Genomic DNA, 24,873 nt, shown 5'->3' with positions numbered 1-24,873 from the left:
GAGCGCTAAGCCCAACCGGGCAAATTTGATATCACACACGCGCCCCCGTGAAGGTGGCATTTGGAATTCCGAAATCCATCGTCACGCCCAATGGCTTGAGGCAGTGCCCGTATTCGTTCACGTATACGCTTGTCTTGGACCTTGAGGAGACTATTAAAAGACACAGCGTTGTTACAGGAAATCTGTGCAAGGACGGGTCTTGGTTTCTCATCTACGGACGTGTCACAATGGCTCCCAAATCCAAACGAGCTGCCACGGAGCAGCCTCACGGCTACGAATTCGGAGGACCGTAAGTTGCCATCCCACAGCAAAACGAAAGCAACTACATGAATTGACACAATCTACTCAGACTTGGTGCCTTCGGAATTTCGTTCGGTCTGCCGGTTCTCGTATATCTCTTCACCTTTACTTGCAACGACGTCTCAGGCTGTCCCGCGCCTTCGTTCCTGAGCCCCAAGACCCTATCTCTGGACCAGCTGAAGCTCGAGGTGGGCTGGCCTGCGGATGGCATCTGGGGTCTAGCCAGCTGGAAGGCTTCTGGAGCTCTTGCGGCCTACTACTTCCTCAACCTGATTTTATACGCGATTCTTCCTGCCGCCGAGGTCGAGGGTACGGTTCTGCAATCTGGGGGCCGTCTCAAATACAGGTTCAACAGTACGTGATGTGGAGATCAAGTCGTGACGTGTAGGGGGCAGTCTGCTAACTTCATCCAAAGCAATGTACTCAAACATGGCCACGCTCTTTGCGCTTGCTGCAGGAACCATTGCCCAGGGTGCTGAATTCCCCGTCTGGACCTTTATCAGCGAAAACTACGTCCAGCTCCTCACCGCGAGCATTCTCCTCTCCTATGCCATCGCCACATTCGTCTACGTTCGAAGCTTCAGTGTCAAGACCGGAAACAAGGATAACCGCGAACTGGCTGCGGGTGGCCACACCGGGAATATGCTGTACGACTGGTTCATCGGACGCGAGCTGAACCCCCGTATCTCGATTCCCCTCATTGGAGAGGTCGACTTGAAGGAATGGTGCGAGCTTCGACCCGGCATGATGGGATGGATCATCCTGAACTGCTCTTGGTGCGCTCAGCAGTACCGCAACTATGGCTATGTCACAGACAGCGTTGTCTGCATCACCGTCGTGCAGGCTCTTTACATTATCGACTCGTGGGTGAACGAGGCGGCCATCCTGACAACCATGGATATCACCACTGATGGATTCGGCATGATGCTGTCGTTTGGTGACCTTGTCTGGGTCCCGTTCGTGTACTCTCTCCAGACTCGCTACTTGTCGGTGTATCCTCGTTCACTGGGCCCTGTTGGACTTCTCACAACTGGTTCGCTCATTTGCCTTGGCTTCTACATCTTCCGATCTGCCAACAGTCAAAAGAACGTTTTTCGCACCAATCCAAATGATCCCAGCGTCGCTCACCTCAAGTACATTGAAACCAAAACTGGCAGCAAGCTCCTCACCACAGGCTGGTGGGGAATCGCACGCCACATTAACTACTTTGGCGACTGGATTCAGGCCTGGCCATATTGCTTGCCCACCGGCATTGCTGGATATCAGATTCTTTCTGCCGGCTCCACCTCGGCGGAAGGGGCTTTTGTCATGGCCGATGGTCGACAGGTGATCCAAGGCGAAGCCAGAGGCTGGGGTATGCTCATCACCTACTTCTATATCGTGTACTTTGGCGTCCTCCTAATCCACCGAGACGGGAGAGACGATCAAAAGTGTTACCGCAAGTATGGCGAGGATTGGGTCAAGTACAAGAAGATTGTACGATGGAGGATTATTCCTGGCATTTACTAACGCCATCTGGCGAGGCCAGCTGATCGTCGAGCTTGAGCAAAGGGACGTTTGCTATCTTCCTCTGCCAAGAGAACCACCGAAGAAGTTGAAAGAGTCTCAATTGGACACAGATACGAGTTGGACGCGGTTGACGTACTCAGGGTTTGAAATCAAAGGATCATCAATAGTGTTATGGAGTTTGCAGCCACCTGCAGAAGCCACTCGGCGCTTCTTACCAGCATATTCAAAACAAAATACTAGCAATAGTCTATACGTAATGATAATTTTCATGTAACACAATTGCAGTTGGCCGATAGTTTTGTATCCAGCAGGCGAGCTAGGATTGCTGCCGCGGAAATAGCCCTAGCGTTCGGTGAAAAGGCTCGATGTGATCTGCAGCTTTGAGTAGCAAGGTGGGATGACGTGTGGACATGTTATTCAGTCCGAGTGTGTACAAAGTAAAAGTGCACATTGGATAGACGAGACGGGCCGAAGCAGTCCCAAGGCTGAGGATTACCAGCGCAAATGACCAACTGATTCTTCATCACGGCATCGCCAAGCCGCCTCCTTAAGTTGCTTATTTTTAGTTAACCTATAAGGGTAAGAGACAGCATCTTTTTCGGGTTATATCCCGGACCCAGCGACGCGGAGTCCAGGGACGGCGCCGCGGAATGTGTCGAGGAGTTTTCAGCTCAGAGCCTTCCGTATGCCATCAGTAACCCGGACTTACAGTACCTAGAACGTAGGTGTACTCGATATTCGTACGGCCATCTGAACCTTGAGGGTGATGATGTGTTGGAGAAGCTCTCCGCTTCGCACGTGTTGGCTGTTGATCAATGCAACGATGCAACGATGCAGCGTGCTGAATGAGGCTATCTCAGATCTACAGCCTGCACATTGCAATTGGAGAAGCCCTAAACAAGTGCACGATCCGCTGGCGCTGGATAAAGAAACATCCTAGAGCTTCTTGGAGACGTTCTAAACTGAGCGGTGGTAGCGAAGAAGATTGGTGGAAAAGTTACGGCGTCCTATTCAGGATGGATCCAGAGTAATTGGCGAAACTCCCCGATGGTCTTTTTCGCTCACAATCAAACGGCCCGAACAAATTGGCGCTAAGCCAGGAGTCGAGGAGACAGTCCCTGGACGGTCGATATTTGGGGTAAGTTGCGGGGAAGTGCGAGAGCGGAGACGCTGCCTTTGATCGGCACTCGATTTTCTTTTTTCCATGGCTGAGTTGGTGCGTATCGTGTGAACAAGATTCTTGTTTTGGAGACACGAACTCTGCAGAATCGGGGTAGGATGGCATGACTTGAATCCTTCAAAGCAGGAAGCGCTGCATCACATTTTTTAGGGTTGAGCGTGAGAAGTGTAGAACCTTGTACTTTTCGTATTGCAAGTAGTGCCTACAGCATGTAGCATGAATTATCGTGGCCATGTGCCACTCAAGCCGGGATGGCAGTCAGTCAATATCGGAGGTTTCCCGCAAGGCTTGACTAACAGCCAGGCCGGGACTTGGTGCCTGGGTGGCGCTCGGGAGAGACAGCAAAGCCGGCGGCTGGGGTAGAGCCAGTGGCAAGATGGGGAATGGAGAAGCTCTCCACGATGATGACGCTCCGCAGCGGGTCCATGCAAAAATACCACCCTAGCATGTTCATCAGCGGTCCAGCGGCCGTGGGAGACTGATCTGGGCATGTCAAAGTAACGGACAACAGCTTGGCAGAACGTCTGCGCCCGTAGCACCTGATGATTTGCTATCCCTTTGTCGAGAGCGTTTTCCCCTAGCGTGATCCGAGTCTCTTGGTCGCCTCGCCGTGGTTGCATGTTACCTCGCCTTAATGCCTATTGAGTCTGTGTAGTGGCATGCTTAAAAGCATGGTTGTTTAGTCACCGCACCGGCATTGGTAGTTTGGCGTTGCCGGAATGGGCAGACAGGCTTTTGCAAATCTTTCTCTTCAGCGTGTCCGTGCTGTTCCCAGTAGTAGATGCACTTGCATAGGTTAGCCACTATAACATCAAATCCGATTCAAAAGTGCCAGAGCCCATATAAGTGACAAGATGCTGGCCGGCTCGCTTGGCCGGCTGCCACCCGCTGAGTCGGAAAATACTTGTAGGCCGTCTTTTTGTGGTGCGCAGGACCAATGCCACCTCTCTCGAAGCAATGAAACGATCCATCGTAGATCGGAAATGGCCAAGACATTGCTGGATGTTGGAAGGCGTCGATGGAGAAGAAAAGCTCAAAAGTTCTTGTGACCTCGGACCCAGGCGGCTGAGGCCCCGCAGCCGGCGGAAATGTGCTCCGTAGCAAGACGCCGTGCCCACGATGCTATTTCGCCATTTCGCCGCTCAGCATCAGTCGAGATGTCAAGACGAACATGTGGACGAGGCTGGCAGAGCATCGAACGGCTCATCGGCCCTTCTACAGCTTCTCCCACTTCTTGGCGACGCAGGACGAGGCCCAACGCTCCTCGCTTGCATTTGGCGTCTGGCCAAGTGCTCTAGGATTTGTTTGCATTGCGCGTTCGGGGAGGATCCCAAGAACTTCACCCAGTGCCTGGCCGATGCAACCCTCTTGTATGTACATTCACATCGTAAAAGGGACCCGGAGTTCTCAGGTCGCCACCCCGGTGGTGCTTTGTGGCGTGGTTGTATTCCTTGTAGGATTGGAGTGCATTCGGCCAAGGGCATGTTGTTCCATTGCCAAGTAGCGTATTCTCGCCGTTCTCCGAATACGCGAGGGCAGACAGCTCCAGTCGTCCATTGTCCATCGCCGGTCTGGCTAGCTCTGGGTGCACGACAGACGGTTGTGCGAGGTCGAGGCTGAAATGAAGGCTGTCGTGATATGAATGAGAGACATTGAACTGAACCCTCTTGGAGAAGAGCCATCGCTATTGGCCCAGGCTCTGTCAGCTTATTTTACTGTACTCGCACAAGTGGTACCATGAGATCACAGGTACACCTTGTGTCTGATCCGGATGGGTACAGACAGCTACATGAAGGAGCTGTTCTTTGTCCTATTGAAATCGCATGCTCAGGCGTTGAACCACTCCATTGGCTCAATTCCAGGCATTGGATGCCGCTGTGGCTGGCGTACAGCGCAGGAAACTTGCAGCGCTACGAACGTACCATGTAGCGTAAAGTTCTCCGTACCTGGAGCTAAAAAAGGTACATACGCGGAAAGGCGCTTTCCTTTTTCCCCGACGTCGAGCCCCTTCCGTTTCTAGCTTCTTTCTAAATTTCACAGAAAGCAAGTACGCAGTCGAATAATCCGTGTTCCGATAGCTGCCATCTCTCTGGCATAATGCTTCATATTGTAGGTTGTAACTGTATCTTCATTCTCCATCTGCCTCCTGTTCAGCGTGACGTCGCGATCGACAAAACAGATGACGCTGCCAGGCATAGCACAATCGTGTAGGTGCTAGTCTCGAACCGCCAAGCTTGGGCTCCTATTCTTGTGCATGCTTCGTACGCGTGCACCGACTACAGGCCAATCTCATTCTGTGTTGCACAGCGTGCGAATCCTGTTGCCAATCCGGAGAGTGGAATACACCGGCGGCCGCCATGATTCTCACCTGTGCTCTGCTTTGAGCTCGTCCAGAGCCCCCTGCCGTGCCGTGCCATCACCAGCCATGGGGCAGTGGGGCTGTAGCTGGCAAGAGATTGCCTGCTCAGCTTCTCCAGGCCCGGGACCAGGGTCCAAGGTTGTACAGTAGCTCGCATACAGGGGGGGAAAGGCGGAGAGAGACACCAAGGCCGAGCATGGACGTTAGTTGCAGCGCCGTCGTGAGCAGCGTGGAGGGATGGCGGAACAGAGAATGCATGGCACAGGCGAGGCCAGCGCAGGGAGAGGGGGCGCGGTGGGCATCAGATTCTGACATGGACTGTCGATGCGACTCTGGCCCCGAGTATATATGATGGACGTCCGCCCTCGTCATGGACGGCTCTTACGGCTCTTCAAGCGAGAATCTCATCGCCAGCCGCCGATCCCGAGTTCCTTTGGTCGCGGCCACCCGAATCCATCATGAAGACCTTGTCAGTTTTCGCCGCCGCCCTTTTGGTGGCAGTGTCTGAGGCTGCTGTCAATGTACGTTGCGTTCCTGCTTTAGCATTCATTTCATGCCAATTGCCCTGAGACATTGGCCACCCCCCTTTTGCTTGAAGATGGATGGCGATCTTGGGACGCCTCATTGGCAGTCCGTTGGCACGAAAGCACCTGCAAACGCGACAAGTCGCGAGATCCTGATTCACCTACTGGCCTGCCTGATTTTTCTATCTATTGTTATGATGCCTTGATAAGCCTGACAAGCCCTTTCCCTATTCACCTCTCCATTGATCATGTAAGAAGATTCAGCGCGGCTAGGCACGAGGAAGGCTTATTGAGCATAACTGGCAAGACGGTCCTGCCCTGTGCTGCTTCCTGCGCGTTTGCTGCGGCTTGTATATCTTCCGACTCACGATTTCGTTTGTTTTTGTGTCCTTTTTTTTTTTTTTTTTTTTTTTTTCTTTCCCACGCATCTCCACGGCGCTCTTAGCCATCGCTTTCTTTCGCCATGAAGACACCATTTGTTTTGACCGCCTCTGCGGCGCTCATTTTGGATCTTGTTGCAGCTGCTAACGATACCGACTCGCAGCCTCGCTTTGCCCTGTCGAACACTTCTCAGCCCTCGGGCGAGGCATACTCACCTCCTTTCTATCCGTCTCCATGGATGGACCCCAATGCCCCAGGCTGGGAGCAAGCCTATGCCCAAGCTAAGCAGTTTGTGGCAGGCCTGACTCTTCTCGAGAAGGTCAACCTCACCACTGGTGTTGGGTAAGTTCTTTGGCTGTTACAGTTTGCCGATGGAGCAGCTGCTAATATTATTGATAGTTGGATGGGTGAGAAATGCGTTGGCAACGTCGGTACCGTTCCTCGCCTGGGCATGCGCAGTCTTTGCATGCAGGACGGCCCCCTTGGCCTCCGATTCAACGACTACAACAGCGCTTTTGATGTCGGCTTGACGGCCGCCGCTAGTTGGAGCAGAGCTCTCTGGCAAGCCCGCGGTGCTGCCCTGGGTGCCGAGGCAAAGGGCAAGGGTGTTGATGTCCTTCTCGGACCGGTAGCAGGTCCTATTGGTCGCAACGCCAACGGCGGCCGTAACGTCGAGGGCTTCGGACCTGACCCAGTTCTGGCTGGACAGGCTCTCTCTGAAACCGTGATTGGTATCCAGAACGCTGGCACCATTGCCTGCGCCAAGCATTTCCTTCTCAACGAGCAAGAGCATTTCCGTCAGGTCGGAGAGGCCAATGGCTACGGATACCCCATTAGCGAAGCCCTGTCTTCCAACGTCGATGACAAGACCATTCACGAGATGTACGGCTGGCCTTTCCAGGATGCTGTCAAGGCTGGTGTTGGTTCCGTCATGTGCTCGTACAACCAGGTCAACAACTCGTACGCTTGCCAAAACTCCAAGCTTATCAATGGCTTGCTCAAGGAGGAGTACGGTTTCCAGGGTTTCGTCATGAGTGACTGGCAGGCTCAGCACACTGGTGCTGCGTCCGCCGTTGCCGGTCTTGACATGACCATGCCTGGTGATACTCTCTTCAACACTGGTGCCTCCTACTTCGGAAGCAACCTTACCCTCGCTGTTCTCAACGGCACTGTCCCTGAGTGGCGTGTAGACGACATGGTTATGCGTATCATGGCTGCCTTCTTCAAGGTTGGCAAGACAATTGACAGCCTTGTTGAGACCAACTTTGATTCTTGGACTACCCAAGACTACGGCTTTGTCCAGGCTGCTGTCAATGAGAACTGGGAAAAGGTCAACTACCAGGTGGATGTCCGCGCCGACCACGCCAACCACATCCGCGAGGCTGGTGCCAAGGGAACTGTTATCCTCAAGAACACTGGCATCCTCCCCCTCAAGAAGCCCAAGTTCCTTACTGTTGTTGGTGAGGATGCCGGCGGCAACCCTGCTGGCCCCAACGGCTGTGGTGACCGCGGCTGTGACGATGGCACTCTTGCCATGGAGTGGGGATCTGGTACTACCAACTTCCCCTACCTCATTACTCCCGATCAGGCACTTTCGGCCCAAGCTATTCAGGACGGCACCCGCTATGAGAGCATCCTATCCAACTACGACATTACCGAGACGCAGGCTCTGGTTGGCCAGCCCGATAACATTGCCATTGTCTTTGCCAACTCTGACAGTGGCGAAGGCTACATTAGTGTTGACGGCAATGAGGGCGACCGCAACAACCTGACCGTGTGGAAGAACGCCGACACTCTCATCAAGTCTGTCGCTGCTGTCAACAACAAGGTCGTTCTTGTCATCCACTCCACCGGCCCCGTCATCGTCAAGGACTATGCTGCTCACCCCAACATTTCTGCCATTCTGTGGGCTGGTGCTCCTGGCCAGGAATCCGGAAACTCTCTGGTCGATATCCTGTACGGCAAGCAGAGCCCCGGCCGTTCTCCCTTTACCTGGGGTCCTTCTCTCGAGAGCTATGGTACTGAGGTGATGATGAAGCCCAACAACGGCAACGGTGCTCCCCAAGATGATTTCACCGAGGGCCTCTTTATCGACTACCGCCACTTTGACAAGGTCGCCCCCAACAGCAAGTCTCCCAATGCTCCCACATACGAGTTTGGCTTCGGTCTGGGTTGGTCTACGTTCAAGTTCTCCGGCCTCAACGTCCAGAAGAACAATGTCGGCACTCTGAATGCCCCTACCGGCAAGACCATTGCAGCTCCCGTACTGGGCGCCCCCATTAGCAAGAACCTCAAGGACTATGGCTTCCCCAAGAACATCCGCCGCATCAAGGAATTCATCTACCCATACCTCAACAGCGTCACCTCTGGCAAGGAGGCTTCCAACGACGCCAACTATGGCCAGACTGCCAAGGAGTTCCTCCCCGCTGGAGCCACCGACGGTTCTCCTCAGTCTCGCTCTCCTGCCTCTGGTGAGCCCGGTGGCAACCGCCAGCTGTACGATATCGTCTACACCGTTACGGCGATCATCACCAACACCGGCAAGGTCATGGATGACGTTGTTCCTCAGCTGTACATTAGCCACGGTGGCCCCAACGACCCCCCCCAAGGTGCTGCGTGGATTCGACCGTATCGAGCGCGTCGCTCCCGGCCAGAGTGTCATTTTCAAGGCGGACATTACACGCCGTGATATTTCCAACTGGGATACCGCCACCCAGCAGTGGGTGGTGACGAAGTTCCCCAAGACTGTCTATGTCGGCAGCTCTTCTCGCAACCTGCCCCTCAAGGCTCGCCTGCGCTAAGCGGCGGCGGAGGACAAAGTTATGATAATGTCTTAATTGTAAAAATAGTAATTAGTATTACATTAGCTTAATGAAAAACATGATACCATTGAATTTTCTTTCGCATGTCTGTGAATGCAATGTTGAGCTCTTTACTGCCTACGCGGTACATGTAGTTTTCTATAGGTAGCGTATGAGTTACAATGAAGAGTACACGATGATGCACCAGAGATGTGGTCTCATCGACGCTGCTCTGTTAGAATACAGCTGCCAAGTCCTGCCATTGTATGTTTTGTTTCGCCCGCCTGTCACGGCGTGCTGCTTTATGCGAACCCATGCAGGCAATCTACGGAATGCACAGTAGAATCTCATCAACAGCTGGAGGCTATCTCTTCTCACGTGGAGCAACGGCCGAATGTACCGATGAATTCATGCACGATTGTCTACTCTTGAACGAAAGGCCTCTAGCGCGATTGAGAAAGAGCGAGACAGGACAAAAGAGACGCCCGCCGATGTACTGTAGAAAAGCGACACAATGGCAAGGTCAGATTCGACGAATGGCGTTTCACCGCTGGTGCATCTTGGCGTGACAGTGGGCAAATAGCTCGATTAGCCTGGGCGCTTAAAACAGCAGATGAAGGGCAAAGGTGTAGTTTGATTGGCTGGGGCGCGCTTTGACTTGCCCCATGCGTGGTGATGATGATTAGGTGTGGATCACCTCGGACCTAATATTAGCCATATGCAGTGAGTATGGGAGAGTTGTAATTGGGACCGCTGGCTTGGGGAAAAGAGTGAGCATCTGCTGGCTTTCTTTTCTTTCGTTGTTGATCTCTTTTTTTTTTTTTTTCCCTTTCTTTATCCATCTGCATTTTTGCAAAGCGAGAAAACCAAAGTTTTTGCAAAAAGTCCATTGTTTCATTTTACATAGCCCTGAGACCCCTCTTCCGTATTTTCCCAGCGGCTCCGCGACTTTGAGACACGAAACGTGTGACGAGCGTCCCACCTGCGACACAAGCTTCTTCTTGTTATTATTCTACGACTAGGGATTTGGTGCCTTTTTACAGCTGCTACTATCGATTTAATTACCTGGAGGAGAGAGAGAATTTCAGCCCCGTACGTTATTTCGAACTTGTCGACGGGTTACCCCATGTATAGGGGAAACTGAGGCTAACTTTTTGACTGTTTTGGGTCTTGTTTGATTAGCCCAGCCTAGGGTCTTGCTGCTCTCTCTTTTATCTTCTTCTTGCAGCGCAGCGCAAGCGTCTTCTTTCTTCTCTTTCTTCATTCATTTCTTTTTCGGTGTTGTGCGTGTGTGACTTTGCTACACTCTCTTTTTTTTATTCCGTATACTCGCTGGCGGGTGGTTTTTTCCAATCTTTTAATCAGTTTCTTCTATTTTTACGGCGATATTGTTCTTTTTTCGCGACAAATCGTATAACGCTTCATCACGACGATATTTCATACTTTCAATCTCATCTGCTAAGAGAAGCAACAACAACATTACATCACCACATTAAACCAAACCCGAATAACCATCTCAAAAATGGGCAACAACCTCTCTTCCACGTTTGAGCCGGACCTGTCCAAGGTGGTCCTCAGCCCGACCGATCGCCGCGCCGACATCATCCTCGGCGTCACGTGGCTGGTTGTCATTTACATGATGGTCATGATCTGGACGACTTGCGCGCTGGTCGACAGATGGAAGGGCCCGCAGGACAGGATACGCGTTGGGGGCGGGCGGGTGTTGATGGCGCTGGTCATGTCGGCGGCGTGGCCGGCCGTGGTGATTTATCTGGCGATGGCGAGTGGATGATTTTTTTTGATTTGGGATATTTTCGATGACGACAAATGGATGATGGGAATTTAGGAAACTGAAACTGATTGAGAGGGTGGAGAATTACTGCGAGGAAAGGGTTAAAAGGAGATGAGCATTGTATGTTTTTTTTTTGGTTGGTGGTTGATGGGATATCCAAAGGGGGTGGTTACAGGTTTGATACCGTGCCACGGGCTGGCAGTTGTCTTTGTTATGTCTTTTTTATACTAAAAAGGAAAAACAAAAAATAATATCGTGGTATATTGCAAATGCCGCACAACTCTTACACTCCTAATCGTACAAACCCAAAATATCACATCTATCCAACCAGCGTGTTTCGACGACTCCTATCCGAGCGCATGTCCTTGCGCCCAACAATGCCCTCCAGCGTCTGCGCCAACGCCTTTGCATCGTATCGTCCGCCCTTGCCCTGCCCGTCTTTCGGCCCATACAGCCTCATCGTGTCGATGCCCAGCTGCGCAAACACGCGCTTGTCCACGGCGGGACTCTTGGGTCCCTCAATGTAAATAACGTGCGTCACGTACTGCGCATAGTCCTCGGCGACTGGCCGCGGTAGGCCTCGTGAGTCGGCGCAGGCATTTGCAATGGCGGCGACAAAGTCGAGTCCGGACAGGGCGTTGCTGGAGGGCCCCGTCTCGCGGTCGGTGGTGCCGTTGAGGAGGAGGATCTTGTTGCGGATGTGCGGGCTGGCGATGGCCTCGCCGACGCCCTTGAGGATGAGGTTGGGGATCAGCGACGTGAAGAGCGAGCCGATGCTGTAGATGACGGTGCTGGCGCTGCGGAGGGCCTCGAGCACGCGCGGGTTGGCCGGGATGCGGATCTCCTGGCCGTAGGGGTTGATGTACCAGAGGCGGGCGATGCGCGCCGGCAGATCCTCCTCGTCCTCCTTGGAGAAGGTGATGGCGGGCCGGCGCAGGGCGGGCAGGCTGCCGGGCAGGTTGGCGTCCTCGATGGAGTCGTGCTCGTCGAGGTCGTGGTTTGTCGACAGGGCCGGCGTGTTTACGCCTGTATTGGCCCCTGTGCTTGGGTTTGGTAAAGGTACCGCTGCTGTGGGCGCGCTGGGGTGCGAAATGTCGTTCTGGCCCGTGATGACGGTGCCGTCGGCCAGGCCCGCGGCAATGTGATGCGCAAAGTTGGTGTTGAGCGCCGGCAGCACGGCCACGCGGTCGGGCACGGCGCAGATGGAGCTCAGCAGGTAAATGGCGGCCTCGAAGCTGCCGGTGAAGAGGCGCGCGCCCGTCAGGAACAGGTTGCCGATGCTGGAGCCGGAAAAGTCGAAGCGGCTGCTGGGCCGCATGCGCTTGACGACCTCGAGGTTGAAGCTGTTGAACAAGGAGCGCATCAGCTCGCGCTTGGGCGACGAGATGTGCCTCCACAGCGGGTGCGTGCCCTCGACGATTTCGAACCACTCTGCGCGGGCGGCGGCGTAGACGGGGGGCAGGCGGTGGTTGAAGAGGTGCTTGATGGCCGTGGTTTCGGGCTTGCCGTCGTCGGGGATGAGGCGCACGAGGCGGGAGCGCACATCTCCAATGCCTGTTGAACTGTTAGATGAGTGATGTATAAATATGAGATTTGATGTGAATACCTGGCCCCCCAAACACGCGGATAATCTCGCTCGTGCTGCCGCCATTGTCCGAGATGGGAATCACGTAGCTCAGCGTCGCCGCCGCATTGGCTGCTCGCACGCCCTCAAAGACGTCGACGAGGCTGTTTGTGGCGCTGCCGCCGGAGAAGACGACGATGCCCGACTTGGGCAGCGGGCTCGGGCCGGGGCTGGACGAGAGCCTGGCGAGAGGCGGCCGCGGTGCCGGAGATGGTGCCAGGAGGGTGTCTTGGGGTGTTTGCTGGGCCATGGATGAATTGCGTGTGTTTTGTATTTGATGTTGAAGTTGTAGGTGGGTGATTTTGTCTCTGTTTTGTCTAGAGCTAAAACGATGCTTATCGCATTTCTCACTTTCTGCTCATCCAGCACTTTTCTTCTTCTTCTTCTCATTGCTGTCCAGCTTCTTCTTATAAATACTGCCGTCTACACATTGGACAAGTGTCCTGTTGGAGTATTGCGCTCGATGATGCCTCATACGTGTCTTTTACGAGCAACAAACGTTGTGCTGCGTTTTCGATGAGGCTGATGTGCAACAAGTTTAATTAAGCCGGGACTGCACAGCCCGACTTTCTCTGGATGCAGTAAAGGACAGCAGTCAGTATTGGATCTTGCATGGTGCTAAGATCTTGCCTCGTACAATAATGCCCCTTTAGCTGCATATGCTTTTTTTATTTGATTTGATTTCTTTTTCAGTTGTACCTCTTTTCCCTTGGTAACCGTTGTTCAGAGCTGTGTTGGAAGTTGAGATTTCAGAGGTCGTTGAATGAAGAGTAAAAGCTCAACTCCAGAGCCAGAAGCATGGAGCTATCTGGCTTCTACTATACTTGTATTTCAATGAAATCAATTCAATCGGCGCCGCTTTGTACATGCATTTTGACAGATGGTGTTCAAGCCACTTTGTCCAATTGGGCAATTTCTCGTCATGGCAAGCACCACGCCCGACATGAGCGACTACGCATGATGCTCATATAAGTACATATTAGGCTACAATCTTTATGAACCACCTGTTTGCCAAACATTCATTCCCTCATTATAACCCAAGAAGCTAGATACAAGACCAACCATCTTGGACAAAAACTCTCCGCAGCCACATCTCCCAGCCGCCAAACACTTCACAATGGCTTCCAAGGAAATTCCCAAAACCGTCAAGCAGTGGAATGTCGAAAAAATTCAGTAGCTTCGATAGACTCAAGTTCTCCGAGCAGCCCCTGCCCGAGTTGGGCGACGGTGAAGTTTTAGATAAGCGTATGTGATGAAGCTCTTTGATATCTGTACCCATACCTACAATAGTAGGAAAGAGAAGAAAAGGTGAAAGCCATGACCATAAGCCATGTGCTAATGCTTATTGTTCTACTAGTAGAGGCAGCGTCTCTCAATGTTGGTCAACCGGCAACATCTCCCTCCTAGGCTGCTAATTTACATTGCTCTAGTATCGTCATCTCACCCTTGTCAGAGGAGAGTATCCCCATGGAAGAGAGAAAACGTCATCCCCGGACTCGATGGCGCAGGCACAGTCGTAGCCATCGGCAAGCAAGTCTCTCGCTTCCAGCCCGGCGACAAAGTCGTCACCACCTCCAACCAGGCATATAAATCTGACCCCCCAGACTTTCGAACCCAGCACCGGAGGAATCCTCGACAGCACCCTCAGAACGTACGGCGCTTTCAACAAACACGCTCTTGTCCGTGCGCCGTCAACTTTGACAGCTCGGGAGGCGTCGACGCTGCCCTGCGCTGCCTTGACGGCCTGCAACGCCTTATACGGATCCCTCGACCACGTCGTCAAGGCCGGCCAATGGGTCCTTGTCCAGGGCACCGGCGGCGTGAGCATCTTTGCTCTGCAATTCGCCAAAGCCGGCGCAAGAGTCATTGCCACAACCGCATCTCCTAGCAAAGTCGAGGCGTTGAAGCAACTCGGCGCCGACCACGTCATCAGCTACAAAGAAGCTCACCGGTGGCCGGCGTCAACGAGATGGAGCAGAGCATCGAGGCCATCAGGATGTGCGGCGTCATCACCATCGTCGGCTTCTTGGCCGGCCGGTCGGGCGACAACGAGACGAGCTTCCAGAGGTGCCTGGCGAAAATGTTTACGCTGCGGCCTGTCTTTGCAGGCAGCAGGGTTCAGTTGGAGGAGATGATTGAGGCGGTTGAGGCGCATCCGGAGGTGCTGCGAGAGGGTGTTTGGGCTGGAGGAGCTTCGGGAGGCGTATGAGTACATGTGGGCGGGCAAGCACTTTTCCAAGGTGGTGACTGAGATGAATTGAAAAGCACAGCCTCAAAATCGTATAGTGACAAGATAATGATGATGAGTTGGGAATATGGCTTGGTCTCGGAAGGCGGCCTGTTCAACGTCAAACAGCCGATTTGTTGAGGCTGGACCCTTGTGGACCGTCGGAATAATAGTCTGATGTCTGATGGTCCATGTAGGCAAGCGTTCCAGACCCATTGTGTTGGGATCGAGACGTGCTGTGTTGTCGAGCTATTTGAATAAGCTCTGTTACGCAGCAGTAGCCGTGATGTGGATGGGTGAGTAGACTCGGATAGATGTGGCCACCCGGAAGATGGCTGTCTCAGTCCGCCTGTGGTCTATAGCAAGCCCGAGTCTATGCATTTCTGTATGTACCATTTGATATTATATACTCGGGCAAGATGGGAGTCTAGCTTAAAGCCCAACAGAGGATTCTCACTTTCGTATTATAGTCGTGATTTATTGTGCCTCGGCAGTGTACACATCCTTACTTTTTACTATAAATGTTTGCCTCTTTCATATTGCTCTAATACGAATCATCTGACCAGCCACTAATGTGCGGCGATGCATGATTGCATGCAGGGAACACGGCATTGTCCAGTCTGCATCGTCCTCTCATAGAGGCAGTCCATGCCCGACTCAAGGAGGGATACACCAGAGGCAGAATCAATTTTGTGCCATCATGACTAAATTAAAAACATTGAGCCGGCCTCGGACATTGAAGCGTCAGTCACTGTGTTGTGCCGCCTACTGCAGGATGACGGATATGATGTCAAAAAGTTTGCCTCGCTGGCGCTGTTATTATTTCATTAACTAATTACCAATTGATGGAATCTGTCCATCGGTATATGTATGTATATGTGTGTATCATAGTAAAAGGACCGTGTCATGCCATAAAAATAAGAATCGTTGCCTTCCATTGCCCATTTATTCCCAGAATGCCATGCCCCCCCCCCGAAAAAGAAAATCGTAATGCGTCCGTGTCAATATGCCTGTTTGATGCGTGCCGTGCCCACAATGCGTCCGAGTGAAGACTCATGAAAATTAAAATAATCCACCTTTGCGTAATGGTAAAGGAATGAAAAAATGATGAAAAAAAAAAAATGCTGGTAAAAAGTTGCGGTGTGGACGGGGACCCTCTTTACTCCTTGTAGTCGCAGGTCATGCTCCAGGCCTGGTAGCCGACTGTGTTCTTGGAGCATTGTTGAGGGGCGAGGACTGTCGTGCCCTCGGTGCACTTGAGATCCGTATAAGCCGTCACTATGGATCATTGAGTCAGTAAACAATTTCATAAATCTCCTTGAAAATAGGAAGAGGTGGAGTTGTGGAGAAGAAGGCATCTTACAAGTGCAGCCGTTGTTGATATCCGTCAGGTTCAGAGAGTGAGGCACGGCGCCGTCCTCTTCATCATTCAAGCTCTTGCATTCGCCGTTCTTGAAGTCATCGTCAATGACAGTCCAGACACCGAGATTGCCGGCAAAGCAGTCCTCGCCGCCATAGAGACGGAAATCGGCGACGTGGATGTTGCGGGGGATGAAGAGGGCGTTGGAGCCAGCAATGAGCGTGGCAGCAGCGGCGACAACTGAGAAGAAATGCATCTTGATGGGAGTTTTGATAGTTGAAATAATGAGAAAGAGGAGTAAGATTGAAGATGAGGGGTTGTTCTGTTAGTGGTAAACTAAGAGGATAGTTGAAGAGTAGTTGTTTTTGCTGTTGAGCAGATTGGAGCTTGTTCAAACGATGCTTCCGGCTACTCTTTATACTTTGCCAGGCTCCGCCAACGGCTCATCTAGATCCTCGATCCGGACAGGCCCAGGCGAAGCCGATCTCTGACGAAAACAAAAAGAGATACGAAAAGCACCACGGCATCCGAAGATAGTGCAGTGGAGCGGCGCAGCTGCAGTGTTCCTCCCGGATACGATGTCTCTGACCTCGAGCCATCGACAAGTTGGCAGGCTATCCACCTAGAAGCCTGGGTTTACCAGTCCACGCACTGTACGCAAGGGACTCAAGGAGCCCTCTACCGCATCACCCCATCTGAATCAAGGACATGAACGAGCTGGAAGAATCATACGACAAGGGCAGCACGACTCATTTCAAAGCTTCCAAGTCACAGTGCGTGCACCAAAAAGCATCATCCCCGCGTGACCCAAAAACCCACCAAAAGTTGTGCTGAGCTTCCAACTCCTCTTTTTCACAAAACTGACAGATAGAGTTCGAGTCCAGCCAAGCACCGCCGATCACTGATCTCATGCTAGGCCCCAATAAAAATAACAAGAGGCTGGCGTTCTTTTGCTCCACCGTGTAGCCGCAGCTCTGCAGCTTTTCGGACGCCTCGGTGGCGAGTAACTCGACCGAGAGTTGCACTTTGTGCTCCGTGCTTTGTCAAGGCCCGGTGCTTTTTTTTCTACAGCGCTTGGTTTTGTTTCTTTCAATGGGTTATTACGGAGGCGTCGTCATGGGCGGAGTTGGGGAGCTCAAGGCCCGCTGGAGCCTTTGACATCATCGTTGGAGAATCGGGCCATCGCCTTTCGAGTGCTAGTGGTTACTATGTATAGAGAATCCTTGGAACTGAAACATGATTAGTTTGTTGATGACCCTTGCACTCTGTTGATGTAAGGAGGTCAGTGCATCTGGGGACTCAACACCCATCTGCACAGACACGGGGTTGAATACGAAGAGCACGCCCGCAGACAATTTCTGCATGATGCAGAAGAAACAGAAGAAGAACAAAGAAAACAATCATCGTATTCAATTCCAAGACTCGGCATTCCCGTGCATTCTGCGCCACTGTTGCGTTGTGCAACCAACGGCAGCACAGCCGTCGGTAGTAATCAACCACTGCCGATTCACATCGTATACACAGGCTGGGTACGAAACAAGCAGTAGCAAACCATGACGAGAAATCGCTCCGTATACCGGAGTAGAATGTCCCTTGACGAAAAAAAAGAAGGGAAAAAAAGAAGACAGGAGCATGGAGAGTTCCACTGCCAAGAGAAGAAAGCTGTGGAAACCCGCATGTTTACCCATGAGAGCCAAGGCCAAGCTTCCATGCCGCGGGTACGACTGAGGATTTTCAGATTCGGACATTAGTGCACGGCACTTTCTTCACGTGGTCTTACACCTCGGTGTGAGGAGGAAAGAATACCTAGTCTACATGTAGCTTGCGGACGTGGCATTAGAGAATACGCATTTGCAGTGTAATGGACAATCATCTGCCCCCGTAACGTGAGCTGACATCTAAATATAGCGTGGTGTTTCCATGATCGGTCTGCGTTTATTTCCACGTCATGGCATGCTCCAGTGTGGAACTCTCATTACGTGTTCGAGAAGCAGAATAGGGGACCTTGGGGACATTTGATAATGGCAGCAAGAGGGTCCAATTATACCCCTTACATGAGCAGCTGGCGGGTAACACAGGTTTTCGCTTTAGGTAAGTATAAAAAGAAGTATACACACTTTGAATAAATTGAAAGTTCAATGGCTGTATCTAAGTGACGTTTATTCGCTGTATTGTGCACAGTGCGTCGTGTCTTGTACGGTATCCTTCACCGCGTTGCAGGTATCAACTGTTACTAAGCCGCAGACTGTATTTAGATCCATTCGTAAGGAAAGGGTGTAGTTTTATATATCTGATGCCCTTGTTACATCTTGTGCTCGCAGTTTCGGAAAAATCGAGAAAAACGTTGGCTACGTGCAGTCCGTAGAGATAGATTAGAGTATCAAGCAAGGGAGCTGTCATCGAAATCGGCGGGGCAGCAAGGCAACAGCAAATCAAACCGCCATTACATGTAAGTAAGCAGGGAGACAACACGCCTATTTGACATAAAATATTTGTATAGCATTGCTACCATAGTGTTAAAGTTTTGGCGAGATGGCTTTTTCCCCCACTCGTTTGGATATTTTCGTGGGACTTGAATTGGCGCGGGGTGCTGTAAGTGCTGTACGAAGATGAGCAGCTATTAGATACAGCATGGGTAAAAACATGACCACGGGTTGAATAGAGCTAAGAGTGCATGGATGATAAATACATGTAATTAAAGCTTACAGAAAATTCTGAACCACGAAGCAAGACATGTACTCATTCTTTAATTCCATCCCAAACAATCGTTCCGCATCTATGGTAATGACATATCAAAGACGGCACCTTGAAGTACAAGACCCCGGAGCTAACTAACGATGCGTGAAATACGTGTGGCAAACGTTTGAACTGAGAAAATTAATAATACATCATTTAATTATGCATGCTATCACAAATGGACATCTCTTTGGATGCCTCTCAACACCACGAGTAGCTTCATCTGGCGACCGACGCACCAGTAAGCCTTACCATTGAGGGCTTATAGCAGTGACAACGCATGTTATTACCCCGCGACAAGAACGCCTTATTTTTCATCGCACCTGTATGGGTAAATATGCCTATTCAGCAGCCCATTAATTTCCTGTTTTAAACAACTGATTCACAGCTCATGGTTGTCACATCGTGCAGCATCTGCCTTAAACTCCCAGAGTGTAGACACATTCCCAGGTTCGATTGGTAGCCTTACAATAAACTGCCACGTATTTGTGACTCTTATAACGCCTCACTAAACTCTAGATTCGATGCTCTCTACGGATACCTAGTAGTTCGAGACGAGCATATATTGGGAGTTAGCGATCATGGCATCCATCACTTGAAAGATGGAAAGCCAAGCCATTCTCACCATCGCAATCACTCTATTCTGAACCATTCGCTGTTTTACACTCAACTTATTATTTCTATTTGTGTATAAACACAATAGAGCCAGCCGATCCAAGACTGAAAGTTGGACCACCTTGTCACATAGCCAGTTTCCTCATGGCTCAGCAGCTCGAAAACGTTGATGAAACCATCACCATCAAAGGCAAAACCGGACAGTACACCGGATCGGCATACCCTGTCACTGCTACTGCATGGAGCACCCCTCTTGGATACGATCCCCACGGAAGGGGTATAATGAGATACAGCGACGGCAGCGTCTACGAGGGCCAGTGAGAGCATGGCAACTACTCGGGAACAGGAAAATATACTTCAAAAGATGAGGAGTATGTCGGATCATGGGTCTACGGAATCAAGACTGGCCATGGAAAATTGATCACACAGGACGGGCAAATTGTTTACGACGGCTGGTTTGTCAACGGCCAAAGATCAGGCGCCGGTACCCTCAAATATCCCCAGACAGGCGTCAGCTACACGGGCCAGTGGAGCAAAGACGTTCCAAGCGGAAAGGGCACTTGGTAATGGGCAGATGGAAGCTGGTGGGAGAGCACATGGGGAGGATCCAATGGCAAAACTGCCAGCGGCAGTGGCAGGACGCGCCGCCCTTTCTCGAATGGCGACCTTTATGAAGGGGAGACGACGAACCACGAGATGACGGGCACGGGCAACATCACTTTCTCGAGCGGCGAGGTGTATCGCGGCAAAGTTAGAAATTCTAGCAAACATGGCCGAGGCAGCTTCAAGACATTGGACGGGATGCTGTATGAGGGGAAATGGGTGAACAATAGCAAGTCGGGTCGCTTTAGAGTCACCGACTTGGCGACAGGCAAGGTGAAACACCGTACTTATTGACTGCAAAGGGTGGTGATTTGGTGTTTATACGAGGTTTTCATGTTTGTATCAAGGAGTTATCTTTTGTGGATGAAATGATGATTTAACTAGACAAGATGTACATCATCTAAAGAGCCATGTTGCATTTTTGAAACGTCCATAAAGCAAAGGTTGTTTTATTTGAATCGACTCTGTTCCAAATTTTGAGGGGAAACCTCAATATCTCATTAGCAAGCAGACTGTAAATACTATTGACATGGTGCCTTGGGCTTATAGTAAGTGTCAAGAGCGCATAACTGGATAGATGTGGAAAAGGCCGAGCATAAGAGAAACTTGATAGAAAAAGTTGGCGCCAGATTTCAGAAGACAGCTGAAAATCAGCGCTTGATACGTATAGCTCTCGATGTGACGAATAAGAAGCCAACGCAACTCCATGGTGTGGTTGCATGCATGAGACTGACTGCAGACGCCTTAGTATACAGATGTACTCTGGTATAATCTCTGCAACTCCGCATCTCTATTGCGTATGCGCAAAACTGATCCTCATACGTCACTTGCATCTGGCTGGCTAGCATTCAGGCAAATAATTTCTTGTGTGGAAACAGAGCAACACACGCCGGTTGTCTGTGTGCAGTACATGTACCAACGTTGGATAAGGCCAGATCTAACAGACTCTTCTACCCACCAGAAAGGGAAACAGACTCAAAGGTGTCATTCCTGGAGAGAGCCCGGACAAAGTTCAAGACTCTTAAGCTCAAAAGCTATGACTGGGCAATTTTTGATAAGAAGAAACTTGTTGCAGTCTTGGAAGACTATGGGTCAGATACGGATAGCCTTCGGGGCAGCATTTCTCTCAGGAAGCTATATACAGCTTTGTAGAGAACTCTTCATTGAAAGGCACTGGTCTGGAGTCGGTGATTAAACGACGGAAGCTGGCAAAAATCGAGTTGCCTTTAGATTTCGCCGACGGGTTGCTGGAGTCACCAGGGATCGTCAACACAAGTGATAGTCGAGCATCACGAACGAAGACCAGCTTCGCTCCGACGACTTGGATGGAGATGAGATAACCAGGCTGAAGAAGCTAGTCAAGACACTTGCCTGGCTACTTCAAAACTCGTCTTTCCGCGAGACTGGCGAGGAATCAAGTGAAGAGCAGCCGGTGATTTACTCGCTGCAGTGCCTGGGATATAAAGACGATATAAAGGCGAAGCGGATGACGTTTCTGTACAAACTGCCTTTTCCTCCTGATGGAACGAGCTGGCAATATGACTGTGGAAACACGCTGGCGACTTTACATACTCTAATCACCAAAGTCGATAAGAAGACTAAACGAGCGTTCAAGCCGCCTCTTGCAGATCGACATAGCATCGCCAACTCATTAGCATTGACAGTTTTAAACATCCACTGCTCGGCCTTGATTCACAAGAACATCTGGAGCCACGGCATCTTGCTGTTTCTTCAAGATAACAACGGCAGCGTATATCCCCTGGGCGCAACTACAGAAATACCAGATTTCACGCCCATTGCAGCCACAAAGAAGACCCTGGGGGGTGGTCCTCTTAGAAATAGGTCTCTGGCGCACCGTCTCCTAGATCTTCGACCGGCAGATTCGCGAGATTCGGCAGAGACGAAGCTGCTCAAGGCAAAGGATGTGACTGCTACGCTGACGGGGTTGGCGAAGAGGGAACTGCCAAAGGAGAAAGGCGAGAGATTTGCGTCTGCGGTTATGGCGTGTTTGGGCTTTCACAAGGAGAGAGAGTGATGTGGACTTGTCGTTGGATATGAAGGACAAAGGTTTTTTGATGTTACGGCGTTGGGAGTCAAGTTGTAACATATTGGATATATGACAAGACATATACAACACTTCAATCTCAGAAAGAGTCACATCAATTTCTCCGAAGCCGGCTGATGCAGAGCCGCATCGATGTACTCATACATTACAAGTACTGTGCAAAGACGAAGAGCTAATGCAAGTTTGTATCCTATTTCGTCTTGCTGCATGAGGCTCGCATCGGGTTTGGCAGTACTGGTTCGTGCACTACCTCATGTGCTGCTTTTGTTGTTGATGTGCATGGGCTCATACATGCACATGCATTCTTACTGCATGCAAGCTAATTCTTAAATCGTTTTTGGCCTTTCACAGCGATTTTAACCCTCCCCAAGGCTTATTCGTGAAAACAGTACAGGCAACTTCAACAGGTCAGATACACTCAAGCTAGCTATAGTCATAATGTATGGCTATTACTCGTGGACGGCATCATCAGCCACACAGGGAGCAGAGTCCCAAAATGCTGGCATCTCAGTCGACCTAGGTCAAAACACCTAACATCTCAGTTAATCTCGGCGAAACATCTGGAATCTCCGTCAATGTAGACGAATCAACCAGTCTAGTCGCATACATCACACACACCGGAGCCGTCGAATCATCCGCCACAGCAGCAACAACCGACATCAATAGAGCACGCCGCCAATAAAACAACCCTCAACTCACCCTACAAACCTCTTATCCCTCCTCGCCACAGCGCAAGACAAACAAGTCGACTTCCTCCCCATACCATGGGACGAAGCAACCTCCGACCATGACGGCCAAGCCTCCATCAGCCAGTCCTTCTTCAACGAAAAGCTCAGCTACGTGTTCAAGCGCCTCCACCGGAACTTCAAGTACCCAGCCGGCGAGATCGTCGCCCTCAGAGCCGTCATTTCGAAACCATCGTGCTGGGACACCCCAAGATTCGGGGCCATCCGAATATCGTGCGGCTGGTGGGCGTGTGTTTCGAGATTGACGCGCAGACAAAGATCCCCGTGGCCTGTGTTGGTGCTGCAAAAGGCGGAGCATGGGCATTTGAACGAGTTTTTGAAGTCGCCGAGGGGGAAAGGATTGAGTCTTCGAGAGGCTGGACTTGTGTGTTGATGTAGCTGCTGCTGTTACTCTTATGCACCGTAAAGGTAAAAGTCACATCTCTTTTCGTTGTATAATCAGGCTATGTGGTCTCATCATATTCCAGGCATCATCCACGGGGACATTAAGCCAGAAAATGTCTTCATCTTTGCATGCGAAGCAGACAACAAGATAAACACAAGAGTCGCAGATTTTGGATATTCTACTCTCCACGCTAGCAACTTATCAGAAGCGCAAATCAGACTCCCCTTCTCGATACCATGGAATGCTCCAGAGACAGTCGCAGACCGCGACTGTTTATCCTCTGTTTATTATGCAAAGCTCACCGATATCTACTCCTTTGGAATGTTGTGCGCATTGCTCTTTCACGATTCGTTGCGGAGCACGATCAAGCTGTCGAGCATGAAAGAGAGCGGGCTCATCCAGTCTATCCAAATTGGATTCACAGGTTAGCTGTTCTTGACCCGCTTCAGAAGAAGAATCTATCGAATTTCTTCTCTTCTGCCACTGCCTTTGATCCGAAACATCGACACTTAGATCTACAGGAAGCGATGAAAGGGTTTGCTCAGCTTGTGCAAGTCATGGTGTTTCCCCTCTGGAGAGCTATGTACATGTCTGTAAATTTCTTACAAAACCGCTCCAAGTGTGCCACCCTGGAGAATCACGGCTTCAGCACCTATGAAACTTATATGCCGTATCTCAGCGTGCTCCCTCACCACAAAGACTTTGATGTCGAAAAAGCGCAAAGCAATCACTACGCCAAGTCTAGCTTCAGCTTATACGATGCCTATTTCCCACACGAGTCAGCATTTTCTGGGGAAATCAGCCCTAATTTCAACGTTAGCATCTCTTAGCAGCGCCATGATAACTAATCTACAACCCAAAAGTAAGGGAAAAATTATCCGGCGTCCCAGTCCTGTTATCCAGCATTCCAGCTAGATAATATCAATACATGTATTGAAGGTACATGTAGCTGAGGCTACTGCTGCTACTGCTGCTGGAAAACATAACTCGAATGCTGGATCTTTTCCAAAAGTAAGCAGTAGGTTGATAACTAAAATCACCACTTGGATCCCGAAAAGCTACAGACAACTGATGGGGCAGACTACCGGCTCCGGGGTCACATTTTCAGCTAACCAAGGCCAAAGTGGAATCGTCATCCGAGGACTCGTGCCCTTTTGCCTTTCAAACGGCCTTTTGCTATGCCGTTGGGTTCGGCACGGATATGGACGAATCGGAAGCCAGGCTCTGGGTCCAGCGGAGCGGTAGAGCCTGGCACGATCTCAGAAGCGAGATCGAGGCGTGTAAGGCAGACCTGACGCCCCTGATATATAAGAACCTTGAGACAGATTTCTCGCCCATAAGCTACGTGGATTACTACGAACAGACGAAACAGCTGGCAGATGTGCTAGAGGTCTACGATTCTACTGTGCGTGATACAGTAATGGTCCTGGGTGATAGCCACCCGATGTACTTGCATCTAAGCCAACTTCGGGAGCTGCTGCTCCTTCGAAAGGGGCATAGGTAAAGACCACCATGGCCTTATTTTTCCCCATATAGTAGTTGTACTTTTGTTGCGTGGAGGAATACTGGGTCTAGACTGGAAGGATCTTGAAATATGCGGCTATACAAGAGATTCCACTTGTACTAGCCACTCACTTCGCTTAGATTCGGAGCACCGCAGACGTGC

At 51.0% G+C, this 24,873-nt stretch overlaps 12 protein-coding genes across 12 annotated transcripts; 7 read left to right on the top strand and 5 right to left on the bottom strand.

Annotated features, from left to right (window-relative positions):
* The first annotated feature begins 47 nt into the window (after positions 1-47).
* Positions 48-2,179, top strand: TrAtP1_004991 (uncharacterized protein). Its single transcript, XM_014083285.2, has 3 exons — positions 48-289; positions 350-654; positions 716-2,179. Exons 1-3 carry the CDS (start codon positions 228-230, stop codon positions 1,807-1,809), a joined length of 1,461 nt encoding a protein of 486 aa, XP_013938760.1. The 5' UTR covers positions 48-227; the 3' UTR covers positions 1,810-2,179.
* Positions 2,180-5,308: 3,129 nt separating this feature from the next.
* TrAtP1_004990 (uncharacterized protein) lies at positions 5,309-9,145 on the top strand. Its single transcript, XM_066112537.1, has 3 exons — positions 5,309-5,869; positions 6,417-6,595; positions 6,653-9,145. The coding sequence occupies exons 1-3, from the start codon at positions 5,807-5,809 to the stop codon at positions 8,940-8,942; spliced, it is 2,532 nt and encodes an 843-aa protein (XP_065968622.1). The 5' UTR covers positions 5,309-5,806; the 3' UTR covers positions 8,943-9,145.
* A 735-nt stretch (positions 9,146-9,880) lies between these two features.
* On the top strand, positions 9,881-11,095 carry TrAtP1_004989 (uncharacterized protein). Its single transcript, XM_066112536.1, has 2 exons — positions 9,881-10,146; positions 10,237-11,095. Exon 2 carries the CDS (start codon positions 10,577-10,579, stop codon positions 10,844-10,846), a length of 270 nt encoding a protein of 89 aa, XP_065968621.1. The 5' UTR covers positions 9,881-10,146; positions 10,237-10,576; the 3' UTR covers positions 10,847-11,095.
* On the bottom strand, positions 11,096-13,049 carry TrAtP1_004988 (uncharacterized protein). Its single transcript, XM_066112535.1, has one exon. It carries the CDS (start codon positions 12,495-12,497, stop codon positions 11,166-11,168), a length of 1,332 nt encoding a protein of 443 aa, XP_065968620.1. The 5' UTR covers positions 12,498-13,049; the 3' UTR covers positions 11,096-11,165.
* Positions 13,050-13,905: 856 nt separating this feature from the next.
* TrAtP1_004987 (uncharacterized protein) lies at positions 13,906-14,400 on the bottom strand (the record flags this gene model as incomplete). Its single annotated transcript, XM_066112534.1, has 1 exon — positions 13,906-14,400. One exon carries the CDS (start codon positions 14,398-14,400, stop codon positions 13,906-13,908), a length of 495 nt encoding a protein of 164 aa, XP_065968619.1.
* A 39-nt stretch (positions 14,401-14,439) lies between these two features.
* On the top strand, positions 14,440-14,679 carry TrAtP1_004986 (uncharacterized protein; the record flags this gene model as incomplete). Its single annotated transcript, XM_014084343.2, has 1 exon — positions 14,440-14,679. One exon carries the CDS (start codon positions 14,440-14,442, stop codon positions 14,677-14,679), a length of 240 nt encoding a protein of 79 aa, XP_013939818.2.
* Positions 14,680-15,483: 804 nt separating this feature from the next.
* On the bottom strand, positions 15,484-16,429 carry TrAtP1_004985 (uncharacterized protein). The gene is made up of 2 exons (XM_014083455.2): positions 16,061-16,429; positions 15,484-15,975 (listed from the first exon to the last, which is right to left on the bottom strand). Exons 1-2 carry the CDS (start codon positions 16,311-16,313, stop codon positions 15,857-15,859), a joined length of 372 nt encoding a protein of 123 aa, XP_013938930.1. The 5' UTR covers positions 16,314-16,429; the 3' UTR covers positions 15,484-15,856.
* Positions 16,430-17,935, bottom strand: TrAtP1_004984 (uncharacterized protein). Its single transcript, XM_066112533.1, has one exon. The coding sequence runs from the start codon at positions 17,803-17,805 to the stop codon at positions 17,467-17,469; it is 339 nt and encodes a 112-aa protein (XP_065968618.1). The 5' UTR covers positions 17,806-17,935; the 3' UTR covers positions 16,430-17,466.
* Positions 17,936-19,552: 1,617 nt separating this feature from the next.
* Positions 19,553-19,729, top strand: TrAtP1_004983 (uncharacterized protein; the record flags this gene model as incomplete). Its single annotated transcript, XM_066112532.1, has 1 exon — positions 19,553-19,729. The coding sequence occupies one exon, from the start codon at positions 19,553-19,555 to the stop codon at positions 19,727-19,729; it is 177 nt and encodes a 58-aa protein (XP_065968617.1).
* A 1,768-nt stretch (positions 19,730-21,497) lies between these two features.
* On the top strand, positions 21,498-22,046 carry TrAtP1_004982 (uncharacterized protein; the record flags this gene model as incomplete). The annotated part of the gene is made up of 1 exon (XM_066112531.1): positions 21,498-22,046. One exon carries the CDS (start codon positions 21,498-21,500, stop codon positions 22,044-22,046), a length of 549 nt encoding a protein of 182 aa, XP_065968616.1.
* Positions 22,047-22,787: 741 nt separating this feature from the next.
* On the bottom strand, positions 22,788-23,126 carry TrAtP1_004981 (uncharacterized protein; the record flags this gene model as incomplete). The annotated part of the gene is made up of 1 exon (XM_066112530.1): positions 22,788-23,126. One exon carries the CDS (start codon positions 23,124-23,126, stop codon positions 22,788-22,790), a length of 339 nt encoding a protein of 112 aa, XP_065968615.1.
* A 1,282-nt stretch (positions 23,127-24,408) lies between these two features.
* On the top strand, positions 24,409-24,711 carry TrAtP1_004980 (uncharacterized protein; the record flags this gene model as incomplete). The annotated part of the gene is made up of 1 exon (XM_014084342.2): positions 24,409-24,711. One exon carries the CDS (start codon positions 24,409-24,411, stop codon positions 24,709-24,711), a length of 303 nt encoding a protein of 100 aa, XP_013939817.2.
* Between the last annotated feature and the right edge of the window lie 162 nt (positions 24,712-24,873).

This window comes from Trichoderma atroviride, chromosome 2 (genome assembly GCF_020647795.1).
Source record: "Trichoderma atroviride chromosome 2, complete sequence".
NCBI lineage: Eukaryota > Fungi > Ascomycota > Sordariomycetes > Hypocreales > Hypocreaceae > Trichoderma > Trichoderma atroviride.
The sequence above is the reverse complement of the archived record's forward strand: the minus strand, read 5'-3'. Positions and strand labels throughout refer to the sequence as shown.

What these genes read in the sequence shown, in the direction of transcription:
- TrAtP1_004989 (XM_066112536.1), top strand. Translation starts at nt 10,577, where the DNA reads ATGGGCAACAACCTCTCTTCCACGTTTGAGCCGGACCTGTCCAAGGTG.
- TrAtP1_004985 (XM_014083455.2), bottom strand. Translation starts at nt 16,313, where the DNA reads ATGCATTTCTTCTCAGTTGTCGCCGCTGCTGCCACGCTCATTGCTGGC. An exon ending in TATCAACAACGGCTGCACTT is followed by an intron (nt 15,976 to 16,060) that starts GTAAGATGCCTT and finishes AATGATCCATAG; the next exon opens with TGACGGCTTATACGGATCTC.
- TrAtP1_004984 (XM_066112533.1), bottom strand. Translation starts at nt 17,805, where the DNA reads ATGTCCGAATCTGAAAATCCTCAGTCGTACCCGCGGCATGGAAGCTTG.
- TrAtP1_004988 (XM_066112535.1), bottom strand. Translation starts at nt 12,497, where the DNA reads ATGGCGGCAGCACGAGCGAGATTATCCGCGTGTTTGGGGGGCCAGGTA.
- TrAtP1_004991 (XM_014083285.2), top strand. Translation starts at nt 228, where the DNA reads ATGGCTCCCAAATCCAAACGAGCTGCCACGGAGCAGCCTCACGGCTAC. An exon ending in GGCTACGAATTCGGAGGACC is followed by an intron (nt 290 to 349) that starts GTAAGTTGCCAT and finishes CAATCTACTCAG; the next exon opens with ACTTGGTGCCTTCGGAATTT. An exon ending in TCTCAAATACAGGTTCAACA is followed by an intron (nt 655 to 715) that starts GTACGTGATGTG and finishes CTTCATCCAAAG; the next exon opens with CAATGTACTCAAACATGGCC.
- TrAtP1_004990 (XM_066112537.1), top strand. Translation starts at nt 5,807, where the DNA reads ATGAAGACCTTGTCAGTTTTCGCCGCCGCCCTTTTGGTGGCAGTGTCT. An exon ending in TGTCTGAGGCTGCTGTCAAT is followed by an intron (nt 5,870 to 6,416) that starts GTACGTTGCGTT and finishes ACCGACTCGCAG; the next exon opens with CCTCGCTTTGCCCTGTCGAA. An exon ending in AACCTCACCACTGGTGTTGG is followed by an intron (nt 6,596 to 6,652) that starts GTAAGTTCTTTG and finishes TATTATTGATAG; the next exon opens with TTGGATGGGTGAGAAATGCG.